At 40.5% G+C, this 27,849-nt stretch overlaps 1 protein-coding gene across 3 annotated transcripts; it reads right to left on the bottom strand.

Moving 5' to 3' along the window:
- Window positions 1-26,317, bottom strand: ING3 (inhibitor of growth family member 3). Of its 3 annotated transcripts, none has more exons than XM_074984104.1 (12): window positions 26,176-26,317; window positions 25,981-26,052; window positions 22,101-22,201; window positions 15,709-15,774; window positions 14,386-14,482; window positions 11,252-11,323; window positions 10,764-10,883; window positions 9,196-9,353; window positions 8,653-8,843; window positions 6,429-6,621; window positions 4,171-4,209; window positions 3-1,058 (listed from the first exon to the last, which is right to left on the bottom strand). In XM_074984104.1, exons 1-12 carry the CDS (start codon window positions 26,201-26,203, stop codon window positions 942-944), a joined length of 1,254 nt encoding a protein of 417 aa, XP_074840205.1. In that variant the 5' UTR covers window positions 26,204-26,317; the 3' UTR covers window positions 3-941. The 3 variants fall into 3 exon arrangements, with proteins under 3 accessions (XP_074840206.1, XP_074840205.1, XP_074840207.1); XM_074984106.1 differs by having other exon boundaries at window positions 25,988-26,052; window positions 26,176-26,226; XM_074984105.1 differs by lacking the exon at window positions 11,252-11,323 and having other exon boundaries at window positions 1-1,058.
- Between the last annotated feature and the right edge of the window lie 1,532 nt (window positions 26,318-27,849).

Raw genomic sequence — 27,849 nt, 5'->3', positions numbered from 1 at the left:
GACAGAAATCCTCCTACAGGCTCATCTTATATACGACAGAATTTAGAGCAAGGATAAGTCCTTCAGGTAGGTTTCATAGGTTGTATGTGAAGGAATGGGCTTATATAAATTAGATTCTTCAAAGACAAATTTTCAGTGATGGATTAATTCTGAGGATTTATTCTCTTACAACAAAGTATGCAAAGCATCAATTTCAACATCTGACTTTGTAGTTTTTGTAATTTTAACACCTAATACAATTCCAATTTAAAGGCTTACTTGCACAAAAAAATAAACACATTTGGTATAAAAATTTTATCACTTTAACACCCTTTTTCTTATGATCTGCACCTTGTTTGGTGCAGAGACATATAAAGACTAATGGCACAAATTTGCTTTTACTCTACAGGAGTTTGTTTTTATGTACCCAAGTATTCTAGAGGACACCAGCCTGTTTTATACAAGAACCATTTTCTTCAGCCTGCTGAATTTAGTTTCACAAAGAAACAAAGCTATAAAGGCATTTTAAAAAAACTACCTTATATTCTTTTAGATACACTGACTTTTTGCACCATTTATATACATACTGTTATATAACAGCTTGAGTACAGTACATGCAGAATATGCCTGTTGAATATAAAACATACATTTAAAATTTTCTCGTTAGAATTTTTGAAGACTGAATTATTGTAGAATGCCCACTGCTCTGAGAAAATGGTTTGAGAGTACAAATGTCTGCATATGTTGGCCACTGGAACAATCCAAGGCTAACTGGAATAATATTTATAGCACATCAGTAGTGCATAAATAATTTACTTACAATATTAAAACACAACTAGCAAAATTAATAGTTCAAGATCTTATGACTGCTATATTAATCCTTCTTTAAGTGGTTGCAAAATGTGATTTTTTGTAAAGTCCTCTATAAAATTTTTAGGATGTCATTCTCCAGATGAAGAAACTTATTTATGTCTACTGCCTCTTCTCTTCATTGCAGCAGTACACTGAGGACAGTACCATTTCCCTTTTGGTGCCTCTGTCAGTCCAACACAGCCATAATGGAACCACTCTATTGGGCACTATAAAAAGAAACAAAAATACAAAATTTTATCACATCTTTGGCAAGAAATATTATGAAGTACAAAAATGAGAGTCACCAGTCACCAAAATAACACTGTAGAGCAACGAAGGGTCCTGTGGCACCTTATAGACTAACAGAAAAGTTTAGAGCATGAGCTTTCGTGAGTTAACTCACGAAAGCTCATGCTCTAAACTTTTCTGTTAGTCTATAAGGTGCCACAGGACCCTTCGTTGCTCTACAGATCCAGACTAACACGGCTACCCCTCTGATACTTGACAAAATAACACTGTCCACCACAAATTTACTAGTGACAATAAGAAGGGTAAAAACAACAGAAGTGACTGAAAATACTTCATTTCCAAATGTGCACATCCAATAATAAGTAGAGATGATGATACATAATTGAACAATCACACCTGGACCCCCACACACAATAAAAATTTAAACCATGTTTAGAAAGAATTTTAAACAAGTTACATGTTAAAGCATGCTTAAAATATGATTAATAACCTTTTGTAAAGGTCTGGACAGTAAAGTGAGCTATCAGTTATAAAACAAAATGAATTCAGATGGTTCACATGGCATCAACAAGGAAGAGAGAATGATATAAGATGAGATGTTTAAATACGTAGAATACTGACGACTCTTAAGTGGAGCCAATACAAAAACACAGTAAAAAAAGAGTAAACCTCCTAAACAGCGTCTGAACTGGCATACATATGTGCTCTCATTATACACTGAAAAACATACGCACAGTTAACTTGTACTTATGTCTGAGGCTATGTTCAGTGCAGCCCTACAGCTTGTACTATGGGGGTGTAAACTACAGTGTAAAATTAGCATATTGTGCTGTAACTCTCCCATGTGGATGCTGCAGGTGAGAACTAGAAAACACCTACTTTGCAATAATGTCGTCCTCTTTAAATAGCACTACATTAACATGAAGTAGCTACCTCTTACTTCACGCCTGGAGCATCCACATGGGAGACTTACAGTACAGCTTGGTAGCACAGGCTGCAGTGGCCAACACTGAAGCCCAAATTGTGGGTCATCTAGATGAGCCTTTACATTGTGATCAAACACCTAGTTCACACTGCCTTTATACTTCCTGAGAATCTGATCTATTACTTGCACTGATTTCTACTGTGCTAACCTCTTGATTTTGCTTTATATATATCTGCCAACTTATGTGCTCTCTGGGATAGTTGCTCTGGTTGTTACTGGTGGAGTTAGAATGCTCAATGACATACAGTGGAGAGTATGAAATACACATAGTAGCAAAAATTAAGTAGCCAATGTACAATCACTCTATTAGCACGCTCAGACACAGGTGTTTACCAAAAGTCTGCAGGACTAGGAAACGTACCATGGAGTATAAACAAGGAAGAATGCAGACTAGAACTTGCATTCAGATTACTCGCTGCTGCAAGTTCTATCAGAACTGGCCCTCTCCCCCCACCCATAAGAACGGCCATACTGGGTCAGGCCAAAGGTCCATCCAGCCCAGTATCCCGTCTGCCGACAGTGGCCAATGCCACGTGCCCCAGAGAAGGAGAACAGAAGACAATGATCAAGTGATTTATCTCCTGCCATCCATCTCCTGCCCTTGTACTGAAGGCTAGGGCACCATATCTTACCCCTGGCTAATAGCCATTTATGGACCTAACCTGCAAAAATTTACTGAGATCTTTTTTAAACCCTAATAGAGTCCTGGCCTTCACAGCCTCCTCGGGCAAGGAGTTCCACAGGTTGACTGTGCGCTGTGTGAAGAAAAATTTCCTTTTATTAGTTTTGAACCTACTACCCATCAATTTCATTTCGTGTCCCCTAGTTCTTGTATTATGGGAAAAGGTAAATAATTTTTCTATATTCACTTTCTCCACACCATTCATAATTTTATATACCTCTATTATATCGCCCCTCAAATCGCCTCTTTTCCAGACTGAAAAGTCCCAGTCTCTCTAGCCTCTCCCCATATGGGACCCGTTCCAAACCCCTAATCATCTTAGTCGCCCTTTTCTGAACCTTTTCTAATGCCAATATATCTTTTTTGAGGTGAGGAGACCACATCTGCACACAGTACTCAAGATGTGGGCGTACCATAGTTTTATATAGGGGAAGTATGATATCTTTTGTCTTATTATCGATCCCTTTTTTAATAATTCCTAACATCCTATTTGCTTTACTAACTGCCGCTGCACACTGCACGGATGTCTTCAGAGAACTATCCACTATAACTCCAAGATCCCTTTCCTGATCTGTCGTAGCTAAATTTGACCCCATCATGTAGTACGTGTAATTTGGGTTATTTTTTCCAATGTGCATTACCTTACACTTACCCACATTAAATTTCATTTGCCATTTTGCTGCCCAATCACTCAGTTTGCTGAGATCTTTTTGTAGTTCTTCACAATCCCTTTTGGTTTTGACTGTCCTGAACAACTTGGTGTCATCTGCAAACTTTGCCACCTCACTGCTTATTTTCTAGATCATTGATGAACAAGTTGAACAGGATCGGTCCCAGGACTGACGCCTGGGGAACACCACTAGTTAACCCCCCTCCATTGTGAAAATTTACCATTTATTCCAACCCTTTGTTTTCTGTATTTTAACCAATTCCCGATCCATGAAAGGATCTTTCCTCCTATTCCATGACCGCCTAATTTACATAAAAGCCTTTGGTGTGGGACCGTCTCAAAGGCCTTCTGGAAATCTAGGTATATTATGTCCACTGGGTGCCCCTTGTCCACATGTTTATTAACCCCTTCAAAGAATTCTAATAGATTAGTTAGACACAACTTCCCTCTGCAGAAACCATGCTGACTTTTGCCCAACAATTTGAGCTCTTCTACGTGCCTTGCAATTTTATTCTTTACTATCGTTTCTACTAATTTGCCTGGTACTGACACCCAATCCTTTTTCTCTTCTCCAAAAGAGATGCTTGAGAAATTACTGAAAGACTTGTAAGTTTGTATGTTAAACTGAAAACAGGAATACACAAGTCATTTTAGCCAGAGGAAAAAACTAATAAAGACTATTTCTAGTGCAAGGACACAATAATAAACAAATGAAATTCTCATTTCCCAAGTCTTTAGCATTCTGCTACTTACATCTTGGTTATCACAGCCCACCATTTCACCATAGGACACCTAGTTCAAGGACAAAATTAAAGATATTAATATAGAAAAAAACCCATCAGCATCTTCAATTGCCACAATGTTAGTTTTCCTGTATTAAATTTAATAATCAACAGGATTCTACCAACCTATATGCTGCAATGACATTTACTTTCAACACTAGATTTAAAAGAGAAATTAATATTGAAGTCCAATTTGCTTGTATTTATGCAAAAAGACAGTGACAGTCATTCATATCTGTGGCTGGACATAGACAGCATCCAGCGCTGAGCACTTTAAACACCCACCTAATACCTCTAGGAAGTCCATTCTACATCTTCAAATTCAAGACTTGCAAAACATTACCAAAAAACACTTGCTTAAAACAGAGAAAAAAAACACACACACACTTCCACTGGAATTGCTAAGTAGACAGACAACTATTTTAGGTTGTATACAAACTTGCTTGTCTGAAATGCAGATAAGCTTGAACCACTTTCCCCTAGTTCTACCTCTGCAGCCTTCTCTCTTATTTTAAGTAATAATGGATTTTGCACTCTTATTGAAATTATCCAGAAAACATGAAACTAAAACTGATCGATTACAAGAGAAATTTACCTGCCAAAACTGCTTAACAAACTAAGTATGTTAAGCAAGTTCAGCGTGTAAAATTAAGTGTATCTCTACAAAAAAATTGGGATGTGTGTCTAGTAAAAAGGCAGCATGACCAAGTTTTTGATGTAGCTATTAGCAAAGCAAAGCACTTAGGGAACAGTCACAGAATAACATTAATGATTCAACCGTCAAATATACTTGTCATATCACTTATGAGTGTTCAGCAGTCCATCAAGTTATGGGACAGTTGTGTTCCCACATACCCTCACATCACTCGAATTTTGCAAAGGTTGGGGGGCAGTTTTTTTCCCCCACCAGCAGAACACACATACTGCAGCCGAGGAAGGAGCAGGAGCACCTGGAGCTCCCTTTGAAAGGTAAGTCCTGGAATTTTGGGAGACAGTTGAGGAAAGTTAAGCCTGGCAGTGGGTTGGGGCCATGGGAGGGGGGCAGGGTGGTTAAGTCTAGGGTGGGTTAGGGCTGCAGGGGAACCAGGGGGTAGAGGTGTGGAGTTGAGCTGAGGCCACACGGCCCTACAGTGGGTTGAGTTGGAGCCTCACACCATGTGGGGGAGGGGGTTGTTGAGCCGGAGCCATGGGAGGTTTGAACTGGCACGGGGAGTGTTGAACCAGGGCCTAAGCTGGGGGGTGTTGATCCAGGGCCGGGGAGAGCGGGATTTTAAGTTGCACTTAACTCGTGTTAATGCAAGTTAAGAGCAACTTGAAATTGCCCGTTTGAAGGGATTACTTTATCTTGACAGCTTTCTAGCCTTGGAATTCTTAAATGTTTTAGACAGGTTAAAGAAAAGTACCAGAAATATCCACAATATATTCAAAGCCCCATCAAAGTAGATGCCTACACATCCTATGGAGTTAACTAAAAGCAACTGAAAAAAAGGGGTGGGGGGGGGGACTGGTTTTAAAATCTGGTCATTGTATGCTTGACTATATCTGTCATTTCCAAATACTTCCATGGCCATCACTAACTACAAGCATTATGTTTTGGGTATTTTTGTTCTGTTTTGTTTTTCCATACACCCTGAAGGAGGGGTAAACTAAAAATGACTACAGGTTGAAGCTCTCTCATCCTGCATTCTCAGGACCTGACCGGTGCCAGACTAGAGTTTTCTGGATGACAGGAAGTCAATACTGTCTAGCAGTATTATCAACATTTGCACTGCTTTCTGGGGCCTTAAAAGACATTTAGGGGTAAATTACAGCTAAATAGCACTGAACACTGGACTGGTGGCTAGAAACAAGCTTTATGAGACCATGGAAAACTTGGCTACGCCCATAATAGTTGGTCCAGTAAAATCATGCTGGATTAGAGATGGTGCCAGACGAGAGTGTTCTGGATTTGAGAGGTTCAAGCTCTATTCCAAATAAGTAGTACCTATATGTAAATATACATATTGCACTTCGGTTTAGTTTTAATTGCAGTAAACAGTCTACTGCCCAAAATCATACAACAAATATTTATTATTTTGGAAGTGTAATGAATAAAAGAAAGTCATCCAAGAGTCTGAACTGCACAGAAATCCATCAATTAAACTATATGAGTTTCACACTTTACGGGCTGAATTTACAGTGAAACAGTACATCTGCTCAGGCAGAGACTCATGTATACAGAACACTTACCTGATTACAAATACAGTAACGCGGCTCATTTGGATCATAGGTCCAATCAACTTGATTGTTAGAATCAGACTCTGGTATTGCTGCTGTTTGCTGAGATAGCTCTTGCGCTAAAGCAGATGATGAAGAACATGACGACAGTGATGAAGATGACGACGACGAAGAGGACTGCTGGCTTGAAGACTTATTGTTGTTTCTTAAAAAAAGGAATACATATACTAAATTCTTTCTGAAGTAAGACTTGTTCACTCCACTGTCAACACAATGAAATACACAGAAACAAAGCTCAGTACACTGCTGGAAAGAATCTTTGACACGGTACCGCATGCTAAAATAATCAAGTGTCATTCTGAAAAGGACTTTATTCAGCAAGTGGTATGAATTCAGAGGGGTATATTACTTTTCCTTGCAAGAGAGTAAGAACGACTTTCTATCCTGTTAGCCCTACAAGACTGATGAAATTCCAATCGATGAAATTTAATGTGGAAAAGCTGCCAAATACAACTGACTAATACTTCACATCTATTGCACTGATGGCCTTTACAGGCCAATGCAAACAATACTCTTTGTTAATACACAAGTAACAAATTAAAGACATTTAAAGTCACATATTCATTATAGATTAGTTTGTATACGATCTGCTTTTTGAATAGTCATTTTTACATCCATTTTACTTAACCAAAAAAAAAACAAAAAAAAACTACAAGAAAAAAGTGATTTTTGTAAGCTCTGAAGAAAAAAATGCTGTTACTTATACTGAGAATTATAAAATGAGCAATACTTCAATGCTAACTCATTCCAAAGCACATCACAAAGAGATTTGCAATGTCAAAAGAAAATAAATTTAGCAGAGAGCGTATGTTTAGTTAAAAGATAGCAAAATAGCTTCAACTAACAAGATCTCCTTTTAAGTCATCCACAACAAAGCACACACCCTATTTCAATTCTTGCAGCTAAGGGGAAGGGATTTAAACATAGGTTTTCCATGTCTCAGGTGTGTGCCCTAAATCACACTCACTCTCTCCTGGGCCAATACTTATAAACAGCAGAACAGCTTCAAAAGGAGCTACTGAGAGAGGCCCATATCTTTTGCACCCAACATCTCCTGATCATTTCAGGTGGCATTAGATGTGCTTTGAGAATGGCCCCCAGATAGCACGTCATAAGAATGGAGGACTCAAGAATCTCAAAGCAACTCCTCTCTGGTGAACTCTCCCAGGGCAAAAGGAATCAAGGTAGGCCTTGCAACAGGTATAAAGACTGCGTGAAGGCCAACATTACTCATGCTAGTTTAAAACCAGATCAGCAAGAGCAGCATGTAAAAGACCGAACACGCGGGCATGCTCTCGTACGACACACATATGACAACTTTGAAGAGCAGTCACGTGTACACCTCACTGATGCTCATGAGAGCGAGAAAGAAGCGGCAGTAGCCACACCAACAGAGCCAGGGCAATTCCCTTGCCCTCGCTGTGAACACCCATGCCGTTCAAAGCTTGGACTCCTCAGCCACATGTGAGTCCACAACCGATAAGCTTGTGCAAGCTCAAGATGTCATTGTTGGACACAATGGGCTACCTATATCTACAGGTAAGACAGCTAAGAGATGCCTGTCTTCAGCTGATTTAAGGATAGCACAGAGAGAGACTAAGATATTATACTGTTATTTGCGTGCCTACACTGAGGCACTGTGAATATGCTCAGGTGGCAGAAACTACACAGTAGTGCATTTCTGCAGTTAAAAACGTAGGCATCTCAAGAACTAAGAAGCAGCGAGGGATTAGGGGGATTTTAGGCCATGTCTACACAGGCATTAAAGTCAACTGCAGATACACAACTCTAGCTACGGTAACTGCATAGCTAGATTTGACTTACCTGGCCACCTTTGCAGAGGGAGGTCGATGGGAGAAATTCTCCCACTGACCTCCCTTACACCTCATAATATTGTGGAGTACAGTGGTCAACTGTCAACCCCAGATATTGAGACTTTGTTCATCCCTACTAAGCATGTGAAATCCAACACCAGAAGATTGACTCTGACGGGGCCAATCTTCCACATAGTGAAGACATACCCTTAGAAGTGCTAAGAATACTAAATGTAGGCATCTAGGTCCTTTCTGGATCTGGGGCCCACTTTTTAGTATTCTGACTTTGGTGTGTTATCTGTCAATGTACATGATGAGGGAAAATGAACAAAATATAAGTACACTGAAGCAAAAGAACATACTTGCTTTTTCGACCGCTCCGTGAATCTGTGGTTGATGAACTTAATGTTTGTGTTAACGTAGATGCCAGAGCTGAAGATGAATATCCAGTTGAGTCTCTAGATAATGAAAATTCTCTCCCTAGTTGAAAGTCATTGTTCTTAAAAGCTTCATAGCTGGCTTTTAAGCTTGATGTTCTTCTTCCTTCCTTCATCTAAAGGAAACAAGGATAGTACAATAAACCACATCATGCAGTTCCTACAGCCTTTCAGAAATCTCCACGCTGTGAACTAATACCTATTCATATATTTTATTTAAATAGTAACTACTGCCCAGTTTACATCATGATAGAAAAAGCCTGATGAAAAGGGTCCACACCAAACCCCTTTTTCATTCAAGTCTTAGGTCACAAAACCACAACATAAAAGGAAGCATAATATGAGAAATCAACTGAAAAAAGTGATCATGAAATTAAAATAAAATAAAAGCGTAATTCTTTCTCCTTGGCCAACACTAAATGGCAGCTTTTTTAAGGTATTTATAAATGAGGGTGGAGTGGGGTTTACCTGTGCTGTGGCTTGTACTGCTTGAGCTGCTGTCATGGTAATAGCACCAGCTCCAGAGCCCGAAGATAATGAACCTAAGTTATATGATGTTAATGGCTGAGAGGAGTTTGCATTATATGCATTGTTGGAAGAAGAAGATGAATTACTGTTTCGACATCCTAGATGAATAAAAGACATTTGCAAAATTAGAAGAAGTGAAACAAAAAATAGTTTTACATTTACTTAGCAGAAAAAGTCACATATGATAATCAAAGATTAGAAAATTCTCCAAACTTATAACAATGCTATAGGAAGGGCTGATCAGGGCACGTAGCTTATTACTGCCAAGTTTGATTTACCGTTTTTATTTATTCACTCACTGCACATCATCACAAGGTACCTTGTGGAACGAATTGTGCCTTGCATCAAACCTCACTAATCCATACACTTAAATAAGCAGCAGCAGCTACTCTTTAGTCAGAGTCCAATCTTTTGGCTGGAATTTTCATGGCTACAGTGCACACCTTCAAAAAAGTTGTATTTAGTACTACTGTAACAACCATACCCTTCTTCACAGCAAAATAAATCATATATCCAAGAAGCTGAGGATTTGACTTTTGCTTTGGTAATGTGTTAAAGTAATTAATTCATAACTGCAAAAGGAATGCAGTTTCCTAATATTTAGCTAACACGTGCCTTAGGTAAAGCAGCAGGACATTTAATAAATAAATGAATATGAATGGAGGACTAATAAAAATAATGAAAAAAACCTCAAACACTACCAGCAATTAGAGACACCACAAACCTGACTTACAATTAAGTAGAAAGTAGTCCATATTTACAAGTTCATCACTTTTTCTTGCAACAATGTGTCACCAAGACCAGTTTTCCTACAGCCCAGTAGCAGGCTTGATAAGCACTATGCACAAAACCAGGACCAGTTTACAAGACAACAGCTCAAATTAAAGCATATATGAGGCAGTAGCAGCAATGAAACTCATGTTTTGCATACAACTCAAAACAGTTGTGTTAGAGCTCAATTTGATTACTATGCTGATTCCACTGAAATGTAGTTAATGATTAAGTATTCATTTATTTTATGATATGTGATGTTATGTATTTATTGTATGATATGTTATTATGTGATGTTATGATTCAGTGCTACATATCCATATGTTAATCAAAATTGTTTTACAGAATTTTAAGAGTACAAGTTTGAGCAAAGTATAAGAATGATCCATATTTAGAAGGGACTGTGACTGCACTCATCTTGAAAATTAATAGAATTTCAGAGAAATTTTTGAAGCTACGGGATGCAAGTTAGCTTCCCTCACCTCTATATTAAAATATATGACAATCCAACAAATCAACTGATTCTGCAATGCTACTAAATGGTAGGTCTGACCTGCTTCTTAACAGCTGTGGTCCAACCTCCTTCCCTTGGTTTGAAAGTAGAAACAGTCAAACATTTCTTTTTTTCCCTCAAAGTGAGAAAAATTTAGTTTTTGCGAATACAAAGTTGTAATTTGAAATATTTACTGTCCCTCCTCCAAGAGGTATCACATAGTAGAGTTTGATATTTAGATTACCAGGCGTGTTTTCTTTAGAGGCATCTGAAGTGAGAGTAGACAAAAGAGCTTCAGATTTAAACTTCTTTTCAGGAACATGATCTGTGGTACTATGATGAGAAGATGGATTATGCTTTCTTTCTGTATGAAAAAAACAAACAATGTTTACGAAATTTTAAAGTGAATGTAGTACTCAAAGTAAAGAACTGAAAAGCCTTGAACATAATCTGGAAAAGAATAAACAGGTTCTATAGCCATACAACTCGGTTAACTGTCTTCAGTCCCAAAAGAATAAAAATCCTCTGCCATTTCAGTTTTGGGCCTCTCACACAAATACTAACCGGCTAAGTTATGCCAAAGTTTGGTGGTGTTTTTGAAATGTAGGCAACCAAGAGCTATTAGGAGAACTTAGGAAATACCTAATTCTGAAGATGATGTTATACATTTGAAATATTTCATCAGCACTTCTATCAAAACTCAAGCTGAAATGTTAAATTCTACAAACTTACTCTCTACTGGAGTGTGTGAATGGGCATGATGATTATTCACTGGCTGTGATGGTGTATCCAACTCAAGAGAACCTAAAATATAATTTAAAAAAGCAGCACAATTTAAGCGCCATCTTTGAAATAATGCAGTTTAACAATTTTTAATCTTTTAAGTTAAGTTATCTTCACTTTAGATATGAAATACTACACAAAGAATAATTCCTCAAAAACAGTTTAGTCAGGAAGCATATGGAAGAAAGTGGACTTCAAAGCACTTTCTTCGTGCAGTTATTTTTAGAGCACCTGCACAAGCCCTACCAGCAAAAATCTGTTTATTCCAACTGGAAAGGTGGCTTCCACTTGCTCCAAAACACTGTGTAGACAAGCCCCAGTGTCATCTGAGGCACCAAGGGACTCATCCAAGTCCACTGAAGCCAAAGGAAACATTTTGACTAACTATGAGTTTCAGGTCAGGTATTAGACACTGAAACCACCCAAAAGCCAATGTTTCTATTGAACTAGATATGCAGGACGACACAACTGAGTTTTTAAAAGCATATCTTCAACTATTATCTGCTTTGAGCTTGGAAAAAAAGGTCAGAAAAAAAGAATTTCCCAGTTCATGAAATAGCTGAAGGATTCAGGATTTATACTGAAGAGTAATAGTTTCCCATGTCACTAAACTTCAAGGAAATCACGCAATCAATTGTGAAGGGAGGCTTTATGACAAAGCAATTGTTAAGACAAAATACAAAATAAACATTGTGTACAAATTTGTCCAACATCATTTTGGATGGGCTGAAACTTATTAATTTATCCTATCAAGATCAGTCACTACTTTAACTTATTTAACAAACAAGACAACAGATTAGCCCCTTTTCTTGGATTATTCCAGCTTCTCAGAATCTATAGCTTAATTACCACCTTGCCACCGCACTACTCTTTTTAATGTAAATATTTGGGACTGAACATAGCAATTGAGACAAACCCAATGAATTCATTATAAACAGGATGGGACTAAGCAGCAAGGTTACATTTTGAAGATATTCTTGGTATGCTAGCACTGTTCATCTTGTGGACTATAGTAGGCCCTCGAGTTACGCAAGGGTTAAATTCCATGCACTTTCGCATAACTCAACCTTTGCGTAAGTTGGGGTGCGGCTTTTTCGCCCCAGCAGAACATGTGTTCTACAGCACCTGGGAAAGCAGCAGGAGCACCTGGAACTCCTTTTGATAGGAAAGTCCTGGAGTTGGGGGAGGGGGCCCAGATGGGGAGGGTTAAGCCTGACAGTGGGTTGGGGCAATGGGAGGGGAGCAGAGCAATTAAGCCTGGGGTGGGTTGGGGCTGCAAGGGAGGCGGAGTTGAGCTGGAGCTACGCGGGGGAATGGGTCAGTCAGAGCAATGTGCAGGCAGGTGTGAACCAGGGCAGAGGGACTGAGGCAGAGTCATGTGCGGTAGGGTTAAGCCGGGCCATACTCAGGTGGTGAGCTGGGCCACGGGGGGTCTGAACCGGGGTCATGTGGGGCTGGGGAGGTTGAGCCAATGTGAGCAGGATTTTGAGTTGCACTTAACTCGGATTAATGTGAGTTAAGCGCAACTCAAAATTGCGCATTTTGAGGGTTTAACTGCCACCTTCTGAACACTGAAGTATACATTTTTATTCTTTGGTCATTAAATACTACAACCTTTGACGTTTTATTTTTGAATATTTGGTAGAATTATTGAGCTATAAAACCTACCATAGCACATGATTTAGAAATATTTAATATTCAGTTTTGTCATGAATAAAGGAAAGCTCATCGGTCTGATTCCTCTCTCATCTGACTAACGTGACTGTTTTATTCTAGTCCTAGGATCAAAGGAAGCAGTTCTACAATTAAAACTAATTTTTCTAAAAGGTTTAGCTTAGTTGTGTTTAGTCACTTAAGATGTTAAACACACTGTCCTACTGCAAGGTAGACAAAACAAAAATTGTATTTTACAGGAGTTGCCAAATGGTTTCCCAAAACACAGAAAATAAGTTTAGTGTAATGCTGTTCCTGGAAACATAACTGCTACTACTACACTGTTTGTTAATCCTTTGTTTTTTGCTAATCAAATGCTTAAGTCCTGCCAAGGGAAAATAAAATAAAAGTTACTGGCCCAAAGACAGATTAGATCTTAAGTTTGAAAATCAACAAAAAAATTATTCAAGTGTTTTGTAGCAACAGCTACCCAAGTGAACTCTGTAAAATTCTTTTGGGGGCATAAGTTTCTGAAGAAACCAAAGAAGAAATTTAGACAACCAGGCACTTCTTTTAACCACTGCTATTGCCATTTAGCTCTCTTTACTGAGTCAATGTATCCAGTCTTTTAAGCATAAGTGAGCATCTTATCTTATATGCACTAAGACACATTTCACTTGCCCAGAGCAGTTTTGATTCGTCTCAGCCACTGGACAGTAGGATTTCCTACCATGATCAGTTTTTTAAAAACAAATTTAGAACACATTTGATTTACACAATAAATGTTTAACTACTATCTTTAACAGATAATGCCTTAGTTTAATTTGATTTGGACTTTCTTCTATGAAAAACTAAGAAACTAAGCACTTTCTAGTTCTCACATAAAACAAACCAGTAATTTAGAACGCAATGTCGACCCATATAAAGATGTTTTCAAAAATCAAATATATTTTTAAAAAAGTGTCATGCCCTAAGAAACACAGTACAGTAAACTCTTTCATATACAGCAGTCCTGGGACTGGGAAGTTGGCAGATATTCAAATATTCTGGAAAACAGAGAGCAATGCATAACACTAAAGAAAAACAAGATTATATATAAAGAAAACAAACAAAAAAGTATGCAGAGTACTTTATTTACCAACAACAGTATTATTTGACACTGTAAACCTATATTGTATTTTCCATATCTGTATTTACTCTCTCTATACTGTACTTATGGAAAACAACTAAAATTTATTTATGGTTAAAATGACAGTTATTTGAGAGGTCTGGATAAAGGAATGCTAGATATGAAAGAGCTTACTGTATTTAAATTTAAATCATAACAGGTTTTGAAAACAAGTAGAAACAAACAAACTGTTAAACCATTTAGCGAGGTTTTCTTTTGACAAAAAATATTATTTCTTCAAAAGATAATGACATATACTTACGTCTTTCTAGTATTTCTGTAATCCCAGCATTATCTGCCTCAAGTTCCATTTTAAATTTATTTAATTCTTGGTCCAACTTTCTCAAGTGTCGGTCTACCTGTTTTAAAGCAGATGAGTGATGACTGCCAAAAATTGAAATTGTTTAATCATGATAAAACTGTACAACCCTTCAGAGAATTTAAGAATTCTGAATATTTAATGCGCTGTACTAGATGAATGAAGTTTGACAGACTTCAGTGATGTTGAGACTTACAGTAGGAATCTGCATAATGCAATGCCTTCTTAGCAAAAGGCACTACACTTAAATTGCCTTCCATCTGTAATCATACATGAGAACTAACAATGCATGTCACTATACTGGCAGATTACAGCTTTTTCAGCAATTACCAACTCAAAAGGTAGTTTTAAGATCATAAATCCATAAACAAAAAAAAAAAGAGAAAAACAGACAAGACATCATTAAGTGCCATTGTAACATACTGTATCCATTTTCAGTCTGGTTCTTTTGTACCCCAGGAGATATATAATAAGGATATTTAAGGCTCTGCTAGCCCACATAATGTACTAGACAGGCATTTATCCGATTTACTCTCATCTTCCCCATACTATTTTGGGAATGGAATTCGGATCTTAAATTATTTTGTATTTAAAATGTGTAAGTTTAAAATTACAGTATTAAATATTTGACTTGTACACCCATACAGTGAAAATTCACTGATACATTAACAAAAAAATAAAAAAGATGACAGTCACCCAAACCACCATACTTTTGCAAAAAACAGAATATTTTTAAATGAAATTAAAACATGGATGCTTAAGTCATAACTACGAGTTTCACTTTTTAAAAGAAATTGGCTATGTCTACACTAGCCCAAAACTTCAAAATGGCTATGCAAATGGCCTTTTCGAAGTTTACTAATGAAGCACTGAAATACATATTCAGCACCTCATTAGAATGCCAGCAGCCAGGGCACTTCGAAATTGACGCGGCTCGCAGCCAAGCAGCTCGTCCAGACAGGGCTTCTTTTCAAAAGGACCCCACAAAGGGGATTTCGAAGTTGGTGGGGTCCTTTTGAAAAGGAGCCCCATCTGGACGAGCCACATGGCTGCAAGCCACGTCAATTTCGAAGTGCCACGGCTGCTGGCATTCTAATGAGGTGCTGAATATGTATTTCAGCCCTTCGTGAGTAAACTTCGAAAAGGCCATTTGCATGGCCAGTTCGAAGTTTTGGGCTAGTGCAGACACAACCATTGTGTTTACCTCTCAAATTACCACAGTGACAACTTTTTTGTTAACACTTCTGTAACATGCAGGTTACTTACCAAGTCATAAATCTGATTTGCCAGTTGAACTTTCTCATCAGCATCTTCCAAAGCTTTATAGTAATCCTGTTGAGATTTTTAGTAAAAACACTGAAATAATTTGTTCTATTATGAACAATCACTGTATTCCTCATTTTGATTTATATTTCTGAGTGAATTACAAGTCCAATGTAACTTAATGCTTAGCCTTTAAAAATATTCTACAAAGATAAGTCAACAATTAACTGACCTACATTTTAAGTGATATGTGACATTTTATCTTTCCTAGAGGGAAAAAACCAGCAAAACAAAAACTAAGTAGGAAAAGAAAAGTATGACATTCTCCCTGATATATTTACGGTCTCACTACACAAGCTAGGTTACTTTGAGAAAGGAAACCTGGGCCTCTAACTTTTTCCACTCTATATTACACAGATAAACTGTTAGAATGAGCTAAAATCCAGTATGTCAAATCATATGCCATTTAAAAGGATCTTTTAAAAAACTGAGTAATCATCATTCATTATAGATTGCTAAATTGGCTCTCTATAATAATAGTCACTCCATGGCTATTTTACACGCAAATTACATAAAGCTTTGAACGGAGTCAAGTTCAGCACTAAAGTCTGACTTACACTACAGTTGACACATGAACCTAAATCTGTAAGCCTTTACACTCAAATGTTGCTCCTGCTGATGTAACTAAGCCACTGCACCAAGTTAGTAACTCCATCTCCAGGAGAAGCAGAGCACTTAAGCTGATGTACTTAAGTAGTTATGCCAACGCAGTGTCAGGGTAGACACTGTGTTACTTACTTTGACTTTACAGGCTTCCAGTAAGTGTCCAATACCACCTGCCCCCCGCCACTGCCTATCTGGTCACTCTTTAGAACTGTGCTGCCCAGCAGCAGTTATGGGTCCCTTCCCTATTAAAACTCAGCATATTTTTTAAATTCCATTTCCTGTTTTCTCTACGCGGCGAACTCATCTAGCATCTACGCAGCGGAACAAGCTGGCGACATGCAGCACACTCCTGTCTGTAGTATGCAAGATGTGGATCTCTGAGTCTTTGAAGAGCACAGTTCCAGTCCAGCCACAGAAATACCAATATTTACGAACAAATCACTTGAGGCAAGAGGAAGAGGGGATACAAGAGAGACCCACAGCAGTATCACATGAAATCCAAGGAGGTGCAGCAGGTGTACCAGAAGACCAAGGAAGCTAAGTTGGTCTGGTGTGCAGCCACAGACATGCCAGTTTCACAGAGCCGTGTGGAGACCCTACCACCTCCCCCAAGGCTCCAGTGGATACTTAGCTGGCATCACAGCCTCCTATCTTGAAGTGAAGAATCAGGACAAGGTGATGGACAAAGAAGAGGAGGGATGTATGGTGACCAGTCAAATAAAGGATCCATTAGTGAAGTGAGCCAGGACCTGTTTTTGCTATAACACTGAAGGACACATCTGTCCATTTACTCTTTTCTAATCAAGAAAGAAAGGGTAGTGAAGTAACAAATAGAAGCAGAAGTGCTGCTTCTCATTACCCTTCTTAGCACGGCACAGACAGCCCCACAGAAGTTCATTTGTGTGCACTGGAATGCCCCATGAATCCTCTAGAGATCCAAGGAAACCTTCCTGGAGGTAGCCTGTCATCCACTCGTGAAGATTTCTTGGGAGGGCTCCCTTATTTCTTCCACTGCAGTAGGATGCTCTCTCATATCACTTGGCAATTTTCAGCAGGCAGCACTGCAGCAGGCAGGCAAGCGGCATAAAGGCCCGGTGTTCAGTCAGATTCGCGCAAGAACCCCCAATACCCTCAGACAGATATGATCATGTATCAGAGAGATCGCTGAGTTAGTCTGTATCTTCAAAAACAAAAGGTCCTGTGGCACTTTATGGACTAATAGATAATTTGGAGCATAAGCTTTCGTGGGCAAAGACCTGCATCTAACAAAACGGGCCTTTGCCCACGAAAACTTATGATCCAAAATATCTGTACAATCAGGTATTTTCTACTGCCTGTGGAAAATAGTTCAATTGCCCTGTCTGAACAGACTCATAGCCAGAAACAAGAAGTGAGTTCAGCATACCATATTTCCATTCATCTTGTGAATGAGCTCACAACAGCATCTCTGTATAGTGACTTTATTGGCTAGAAATGTAGTCTTAGGATTCTCTCCATGCACACCAGCAGAGTGGCTTAGCCAAATAAGGAGAAGAAGAGAACGTGGGATGACATGTTCCAAGAGAACCTACAAGTCGCTGGTGCGTTGCATTTCTAGCACAGAGCTTGGAGGATCACCCTTGACAACAGCATGAACAGAGACAGAGAGGGGAAAAGCAAAGAGACATGCAGTAGGAGAGGCTGTTGCTTCTCAAGCAGCAAACAGACATGCTGGAGACTCGTGCTGACTTTCAGGTTCAACAGACCCATGCTTGCCTCCCTCTGCAACCCATTGAGAGCTGCATTTCAGAACCTCCTTATCTCCCACCCCCAACGTTCTACATAGCATCTGAGGACACAGCACAATCCTCACTCCCCACACTGCATCCCAGGCGAGAGCACAGATCACCACAGTGGCAGATAAGACATACACAGTTGGTATATCTCAGGTCAGTATTTGTGAAACAAAAGTGACTGTTCTTTCCCTCTCAAAGGTTCTCTTCCCTCTTTTTATGAAGTTTCAATCAGTTAAAGATGTCTGTCTGCATGGGATGAATTAAGTGTAGTACTCAAACTTTATTAATTCACAACAGAGTGTTTGGCCCTGACATAATTCACAATGAGCAACAAGTGCTCTGGACAATTGCTCCTTTACAGCACAATGGTCTCATGTTGCCATAAGAGAGTTCTAGGTTGGATAGTTTTTCCTGGTATTTCACTAGAAGGGTAGTGAAACACTGGAATGGTTTACCTAGGGAGGTGTCAGAATCTCCATCCTTAGGAAGTTTTTAAGGTCAGGATTAACAAAGGCCTGGCTGGAATGATTTAGTTGGGGTTGGTCGTGCTTTAAACAGGGAAGTGGACTAGGTGACCTCCTGAGGTCTCTTCCTATCCCAATGTTCTGTGAGTCTACAATTTGCAATGTTATAGAACTATACATAAAGCACATAAGTTTCATACCAAGGTGCAAAAAAAAAAAAAAGACCCACAAAGCCACAGCATGCTACAGCAGTGTTTCTTAAACTTTGAGACCACAAAACACCAAAATTATATTTTTAATGAGGAACTCCTGTTTTGGCACCAGATCACCTTGCCACAAAGTACATGAACAGAAAGGGTTATTTTTGTATTCCACTGCAGTCACTCGTGGATCATCAGGAATGTATTATCCAACTGCTGCAAAACTATCCACTATATCCTGCAAATTGCCCAGAGCCAGAATAATCACATCCTGCTACAGAGGAAAGTCCCTGAACTCGCATCAGAGCAACCCCATTTTCACACAGCTATCACCACACCCTCCTTCACCATCAGGGCAACTCATCTGGCATTGCTGTGCCAGAGGCTGAGGCAAGAGCCACACACTTCCAGGAGTGTGGCCTTGCACATCCAAAAGTTCTGTAGCTGCTACTCATTGTCCCATAGCTGTATGATAAGCACTGACTAGTGGAATTGCATTATCTCTTAGGCCCAAAACCTGTGCTCCACAGTCTGAAGCGGCTCCATGAATGCCAACAGCAGCCTTGAATTGTGTCTTTTTACGTCCAACATCAAAGCTGCCACCACAGAATCATCAGGTTCCCCTCTGGCAGGGCTGCAAATACTCAAATATCAGTATTGAGCACATTGTGCTCAAAATGCTTATCACATTAGTGCAGAGATGTGCAGGATTCATCCTTCTCACAGAGAAAGTGGGCATATAGATTTGTGGAGCTTTTGAAAGAGGTGTGTATTATTATGGGATGCAAATAATATTATGTGATGGAGAAAACTGCATCATGGAACATTGACGCCATGATCCCAGTCACCCCGAGTATTAATTTACCCCCCAGGAGGCACTGCTAACCTTTCCCAAACCATTTTGTGTTAGATAGGGGCAAGCTGCAGAGTGGAACAGCTGCCCATGTTCCACTAATCTCTGTATCAATGTAAGTGCCACTAGTGAAGACACGCTCTGCCAACACAAGGAACAAGGCATGAACATACAAAAGCAATTTAATTGCTGTCACAGATGTATGGCAAGATAAACTTAGGTTGACTTAATTTGGTAGTGTAGACATACCAAGAGATCATGTCTATACTAAACAACTGCACTGATTTAACTAAATACGTTTAAAACTGATCTAGTCAAACAGCTATAAACCCCTAATAACAAACACTAAGAATCTATTTAAGCCTTGCTTAAGCTAGCTGCAGATTTAAACTAATGTCTTTACACAGGAATTTGTATCAATTTAAGGAGACTGATTTAAATTCTGTTTGTTAAACCAGCATATATACAAACACGTAGCTGACCATCTCTGCAAGAAGATCCAAGAGACTGAAAACAGCGCTGTTTAGCTGAACATATTGGGTGAAGTCTTGAGCCTCGCTTAAGTTTGAGAAAATTTCCACTAATTTCAATGGAATCAGGTTTTCATGCCATTAAAAAAAGGAATCTATTCACATCAGTTAAAGAACAAAGAATCCAAAAGACCTTTATCTTCCTGGTATGAGATGTACGTGGTCTCAGTTTCCTTTTTTTTTTTTTAAAACCCCTGGTTGGTTGGTTTTGATACAATACCTATTATCTAAACCACTCAAGTTGACATTCTTACTCCATCACTGCAAAAAGCTCACAACCAAACCACCTCTAAGGGCCAGTATGCATGTAGATATTATATTGGCCTCACTCTATCACTCTGGGCTGTGAAAAAAAAAAATGTTATTTAGTGAGGCTCAGACCCAAGATCCATGGGTCAAAACTCTTATGGACCTTATGTCATCCAGGGCTGTGGCGGGTTATACTTCAATAACCCTGACCTCTGATTACCGATACATTAACATAATTATGTCTCACAACTCTCCCCAAGATAAAATGCAATCTGTCTAGTCACGCAATTAGGTCAACAGAAGAACTCAGGTGGATTATTTGTTTGTATGGAGAAAAAAAACCTGTCGATGTAGGAAGCACCATAGTGCTACAGTGGCAAAGCTGCAACACCATAGGTCTGCTGCTGCCATCAAACAGACAAATGTTCCAAGCAGAGCTGAAGAACTCCATAAGCTGCAATTTAATTCATCTGCAGTCAGCCTGTGAGTCCCAGCTATGTCTACACTAGCAAGTCTTTTCTCCAAAAAAGCTAGGACTCTTTCAAAAAATCCAGCAAGCAAAATGTTAGATCTACACACAAAATTCATTCTTTCAATATTAAAATTGAAAGAATACAACACTTTTTCAGGCGGCCCTCTTCCTCTCCCACATGAGGAAGAGCACCTTTTTCTGAAAGAGTCTTTTCAGGAAAAAAGGCATGAGATGCCATGGGGGCACTCCCCCCCCCCAAAGAGCAGTCCTCATGAAACCGGATTTTTCAATCCCCGGCCTGTTCTTTCAAAAGCGCTGGGGCTGTGTGGACACTCTGTCAAAAGAGTGAGATTTTTTCAATCCGCTTTTTTGTGTGTGTGGATGAGCTCTTCCAAAAGAAATCTCCTGAAAGAACTTCTTTCCAAGGATCGCTGTAGTATAGATGAAGCCAAAGTGATCTCGGTCCTATGATAGCATAGCCCACCAGAGCCTGAGATGACCTAAGATCGATAAAATCCCTCATCCCCGCCTCCTTCATGGGTCCTGGTCTGGTCCTCAGTAAATGTCTCTTTGCAGACTATTTTGTGGGTAATGCACTACCCTATAGCACTTCAGCTTCATACAGAAGCTGGCAAACACCAGACAGCTATGAAGATTCAGAAGATCAATACAAAGGATGTAATACCGACACTGACAACACTGATGTTATCTACAGGTGGGGTAAGAGGGATGAAAAGCATCCATCCTCCACCTTACGTAAGGGTTTCTGAAGAATCTAGGAGAGGATGCTTCTATTGAGGCTCAGCATAATTGCCTCCAAAGAAGCCCGGTCATGTATGGTGTGCCATCCCTTACACATATAGAAAAAGGAAGAAAAAAACAAATAGAAAAAGTGAGATGATACAGCTCCTGTGATTAATGTTCACTATATCACTGACCTGACTGGCTAATGTCACTTCATACTCCTAGCACTTAATGAGCACTATGCTGTACTGACAAAAAAAAAATTGAAGTTTTTCAATTAGTGCTACCTCTCCTTTTCTTAAAGTGCAATTTGTCCACTCCAAGCCTAAACCAGGCCATAGTTCTCAACACTTTATAGTCAAAATTAAGGAAAATTCATATTGAACTTCCAATGTCTAAGTTATATATTTTTAAACATGATCAACCCCTGTAGTGTCCTTACCTTTTTGATTGATGTCATTTGCTCGTCTCTCCACTCAGGTTTGTTTTTCTTTGCATTCATAAAGAATTCATTTACTCTCTGTTCTAGTTGATCCATTGCATCTGCAGCACACAGAAGACAAAATAGTGTCACCATGCCATGTATACAAATGCTTTTTTGTATTTTGTACAGGGTGATCGGGTTTTTTTCTTTAAACTAAGAACTGACGGATCTTATCAAAACCACTGGAGAATATATATAAGTGGCTGAGTGAGCAAGAAAGTTATTTACCTTGCAATTCTGTCTCTTGGAAGTAATTTGGATACAATTCTGATTCCAGGATATTGTACTCTCCAGCTTAAGAGAAGAATGGCTACAAGTTCTAAAGGGTTTTTTTGTCCCTAATACCAGTGGTAGCAAACCCCAAAGTCTTCACCAGGACTTTAAACAGCTGACCTTGGAACTTCCAAGCCAATTACAATTTGAGCAGGAAACAAAATGAAGCCAAATACAAACCCTAACAACTGAAAAACTGGTGCCTCAAAAAGCAGAGCAATAGACAGAGAACAGAAAAACCTACCACTTTTAGAATAAGTTCTCCTCCAAACTCTGTGAGGAAATGAGAGTATGCAAAAGTCCTGCCAGAAATGTATCTTCAGTGAAATAGAATTAAAAAGTAATTCACCATTCCCACCAGAGGAAGGATGCAGCCTTATATGCTTGTATTAAGCAGAAAATCCAGTGAAATAAAATATGAAATAGAACCAGCTTTATAAAATGTGTTAGTCACTCCACATAAACCAAGAGAAATCTTTTGCAATCCAGAATATAGAAGAGACCCTCAATAAGAAGTTCATCAATATAGAACTCTGACAAACACCTCAGAAAAGAATCTAACAGAAGTCTATACCAACTTCTAAAATACAGTGTGAGGTAGTCAGTCACCAGAGCCTGCAGTTAGTTCACGTTATGGACTGATGTCACTACCACCAAAAAACTTAGTTTTCATGTAATTAACCTTTACTCACGTGTACTGAATAGTTCAAGAGAAAACTTCATGAGCTTTTTCAGACCCGTCTTAAAGAGGTTCCTGTGAGTGTCAAACTCTGCGACAACCTGACAAGTGGCCACAGTTTATTACAAGCTGAAAAAGTTACTACATCATCAACTCAGACTAAATAAGCCTTTAACTGAACTCAAACAGGAAAAAAAACGTAGCCAAGTAGTATACATGCAGGGCAAATCAAGGTATCTAGGCACACCTATGTATAACTTTTTTAAATCCTTTGGGGACACAGTTTAAGAAGTCTGGGAGACAATGCTGCTTGGTGATAACATTCCTGAAAATGCTTTTGAAAACCAACTCTCAAAACCCACAGAATGATGGCTTATGACCAATATGCCCAAAGAGCTCTTATTCTCCCTTTTTCACCAATACAATAAGGGTACTTACAGGAATAAAATGTCCAGCTATATAAATACTCCAGAACAATTTAAAAAGCCAACTTTTTTCTGCTGGCTGAATTATCTCGCTCAGCCAAGTTCCTTTGAAACCACATATGGTTATAGAGGCTGCTTTTAAAACAGAGGCTTTCCCTCTCCTCCTTCGTAGGGGGCTGGGGGTGAGGTAAGACAATAAAGAGTGGCCTTTTCATCCTTTGCTTTCTTCAGTCCTTAAAGAGGTCTGGTACAGGGGACATCCTTCAATTGTTTCCTGATTTTCTTATAGCAGCCCTTATGGGCTGACTTTTTAAAGGTCCTTGCACTTCTCTTGGGCAAAGGATTCTACCAGGCTCAAGGCATTTTCCAGAACTTGGCTGTTGGCTATATCGGCCTGATAACCCATGACTTGAAAGGCTAAAGTTAAAAGCTTTAAAACACTTCACTTGAACAAATTCCCATCCTGAGGCTCCATAATCTGTTCTTTGATCCATCTGCAACTGCCTCACATGGGAGTACCCCAGATGGTCAAAGACACGATAGAAGAATAATTTTAACTCTAACACAGAAGAGTTCCTGGCCCAGGTATCCCAGCTGCAGTTCTTCTAAGTTCATAAGCCAACACCAATGCAAGTCAGTTGACCTACACAGCTGTTTTAAAAATTTTGGGAATGTGGGATCCTCACACTGAATCACTGTCTTACCACATCCCAACAATCCTCTGGTTTATGTCCAACCAGCAACAATGATCACAAGCAGCTGTACTAGAAGAGATAAGTGCCTGCAACTTCTCCAGTGCTTTTGGAAGACTTTAACACTGATTGCTCGAGAATCAATGGGGTTATCAAGGTCAAGGCCAGAGGTCCCCCTTATCTTGACTCTCATATCATCAGGCTAACCTTGGAATAAAATGCTCTAACTGGATGAAGACATTTACTAGCTTTCAAAGTAACACCTGATCATAAATTAAAGAAGTTTATGATGTGAATTTAAAGCTGCCAAAGGCAAAAGGTGCAGATTCTCTTTTGGTGCCACCTATTGACATTTTAAGGAGAAACAACACCTTACTTACAAGCCATAATTCCAAGCCAATAACTTCGGCTCCTAGAGCAGAGAACAGAGCATTAAGGCTGAAACGCCTGTCAGAGTTCTTGGTTTTAGAAAGCAATTTAGAATGATTGCATGAAAATGGTGAAACTGACAAGTTAGACACACCACACCAACAAAAAAACCCAGGGCTCGTGGATCAAGACTGGCTCAAGGCTTCACTTCAAAAGTTTATCAACTAATCTATTGCTAGACTTACAAAAGTCTTCAGGGTTGCGCCAGAAGGAGATGTTCTCTGCCATACTTCCCATACTGTGTTACATCTGCAAGCAGATCCAACACACTACACTGCATGCCCAAACCAGTTACTTGCTAACTCCAGGTTGTACTACAGTAAAATCTCCACATTTGTGAACTTGATGTTCACAAATCCAATTATTGGTGGGTGGCCTGCTGCTGCTTCCCCCTGGCACCAAGCCCCGCCACATTTGCAAGGGTTCTGAACACAGAAAGTTGAGACTCTCATAAATGTTGAGACTATATTTATGATAGTTGAGTTGCCTTTCCCCCTTTCTAAGGAATCAATACAACAGACAATACAGCGAAAATCAAATTAATTATTTGAAGCATGATGCTTCTCAGCTCAAATTCCGAAGTCACAAAGAAAACAGACTTTATGAAGAATTATGCCAAAGCAAACACCTAATCATGGGCAGAAATCCTCTGTGATACCTTGTCACAGAAGCCCCACAGGGAACAAGTGGCCAAGAGAGGCAAAAAGTCCAGAAAACAAAAGTAAACGTAGGAACTGAGGCATAAATGGATAGCAAAATGGAATACCAACGACCTACGCAAGGAAGTGGAGATGCCTCACAACACACCGGTAGGTGCCAGGCCAGACCCAGTGGAAAGGGATTTGCTGGGAGCTCCTTCACCAAAGCTGGGACGATTTCAGAGGCAGCACACAGCCTCCCGCTGGGTGACGGGGAAGCTGAGCCTCCCGCCCACTGCCCCGGACTAGAGATTCCGAACGACTCGGCTTGGGAAGCGCCCCCCGAACTTGGCCCTCGGTGCACCAAGAGACTCGGCGGTGAAACTTCTGCTCCGGCACTGCCGCGGGGCAAACCTAGACCCGCTGCCAACACACCCGGCGGCAGCGGCGCCAGCCCTCGCTCACGAGGCAGCCGGCAACAGAAGCGAAACAGCTCCGCGCGTTTCCGGCAGCGCGCTCCGCCCCTCACTGCGTGAGGCGCAACGCTCGCTGGGCAGGAGAGTCCCCGCGTGCCGGGCCCGCTCCACCCCTGCGAGCGGCGGCCACGAGGCGGGCGGGCCGGCTGGCTGAGTGCGCGGGGTCCCCGCCCGCCCCCGCCGGCGGGCTGGGCGCGTGGGCGGGCGGTGGGCGGAGCTCACGTACTCTGCACCTGCAGGTCCATCTCGCGCATCTCGGTGAACCTGTCGCGCAGATCCATGGGTAGCTGCTCGATCACTGCGGGGACACAGAGGGGAGGGGGAGAGAGGAGTCAATCACCGCCGGGGGAGGGGGCGCCCCCCCTCGCTGCCGCCCTTGCCCCGCGCGGCCACCCGAGGCCCCCGCGCCGCACATACTCACTCTCCAGGTAGTCCTCCAGGTAGAGCATGGCGGCGGCGAGGCCAACGCTAAGAGGCCTCTCGCTAACGGGGGATCGTCCCTTCCAATATGGCGCCGCCGCCAACAACACCAGCACCTCGACTCGGCGAAAACAACATTGGCGGCGGACAGGGCTCGCTCGGGCCCTGCTCCGATTGGCTGCCTGAGCCGCTGACGTACAACACGGCTCGCGCTGGCCCGCAGAATCCTGGGAAACGTAGTTGCCGTGTGAAGGAGGGAGCCGGGACTACATGTCCCACAATGCATCGCCAGCAGCGGTCGCCCGGCAGAGGCGGGTTCCCGCCTGGGTTGAAGAGTGGGGTCAGTGGTTCGGCGGGGCGGGATGGGGTGGGAGTGCTGGCTCGTCAGTTACTGGAAATTATTTGTATGGCCAATCTAGAAATCAAGTATGGGCCCCCGAACTCCTTTCCAGCAACAGGGGCCTGGTGCAGGAGCTTGTCCCGCGATACCAGCATGAAAGTGTATTGGCAGCCCCGAGCCACTCCTGTGGGTGGCAATCGGCCCTCCTGCGCCTGGCTGCAATGTCACTCATTCAGTTTGGGCACCTGATCCCTCCGTCTTTCTGGGGAGCAACAAGCCGTGGGAAACCAGTGCTACCGCTGCGCCTCACCACTTATAATTGCATACCTGGTGCATCATTCAGGGCAATCAGCATCACGAGTCCATGGCATTATTGGCTACAATAAAGCCAAGGCAGGTTGATGTAGAGTAGTGTTTCTTTTTAAACTTTATCACACCACTACTACAGAACACCAAACACTACTATTTTTTATGGGGAACCCCTATCAAATATTTCTTCAAAAACTGTCAGACGAGAAAAGCAACATAAAGCAAAAAGAAAATGAAGTAATCTAATCAGTACCATGGCAATGAAGAAATAACATTGTCTGGTTTTAATAACAGAAAATATACACCATCATTGTATGATACCAAAAAAGTGTCAGATGCTTGTACCACACCTGCAAGTTCACGGAACCTAGTGTAAGAAACACTGATCTAGAGTGTTGACCTTCCCTCTTAAAAAGTTAGGCAAGCCAGAGGCAGCTATATCATTTCCAGCTGTCATATTTGGTATTGTTTCTAAAGCCACAGGTCCTGGAATCACATTCATAGGTCAGAACTTCAGCTCTCATTTATTTTTAATTTAAAATTGTATCATTCTTGACATCCGGGTTGCAGGCAGGAGAAAAAAAGGTTGAAAATGTAACTTCAGTGAGTCACGAAAGACAAAAGCAAAACAAAACAAAAAATAAAAAAACAGATGGCGCGCAGATGGCAAATAAGACATATTTTTTTTTAAACCTGCATGGTGTTTAAACCAAACTAGTGATATATTGGAGCCTGACTTTTCATTTCTGAACATATATATGTAACAAATGAATACACTGGATGTATACTAAGTGTATGCACTTAACTCCTCATGTAATCACATGAATCAGTAACATGAAACTGCTACTTTACGCACTCCGATGTGATATAAAATGTGATGTAAGCCTGATCCTAAAGTAACTGAAGCCAGGGTATGTCTACTCTTACTGCAAGATCAACTTGTTCAGCGTCGATCTTCCTGGGTTTGCTTTAGTTTGCCTAGTAGGAAACAAGCTAAATCAAACAATCAGAGCCCTAGTACTCATT

The sequence above is a fragment of the Carettochelys insculpta genome, chromosome 1 (genome assembly GCF_033958435.1).
Source record: "Carettochelys insculpta isolate YL-2023 chromosome 1, ASM3395843v1, whole genome shotgun sequence".
Classification (NCBI taxonomy): Eukaryota; Metazoa; Chordata; order Testudines; family Carettochelyidae; genus Carettochelys; species Carettochelys insculpta.
Note: the sequence above shows the minus strand (reverse complement) of the source record. Positions and strands in the feature narration are given on the sequence as shown.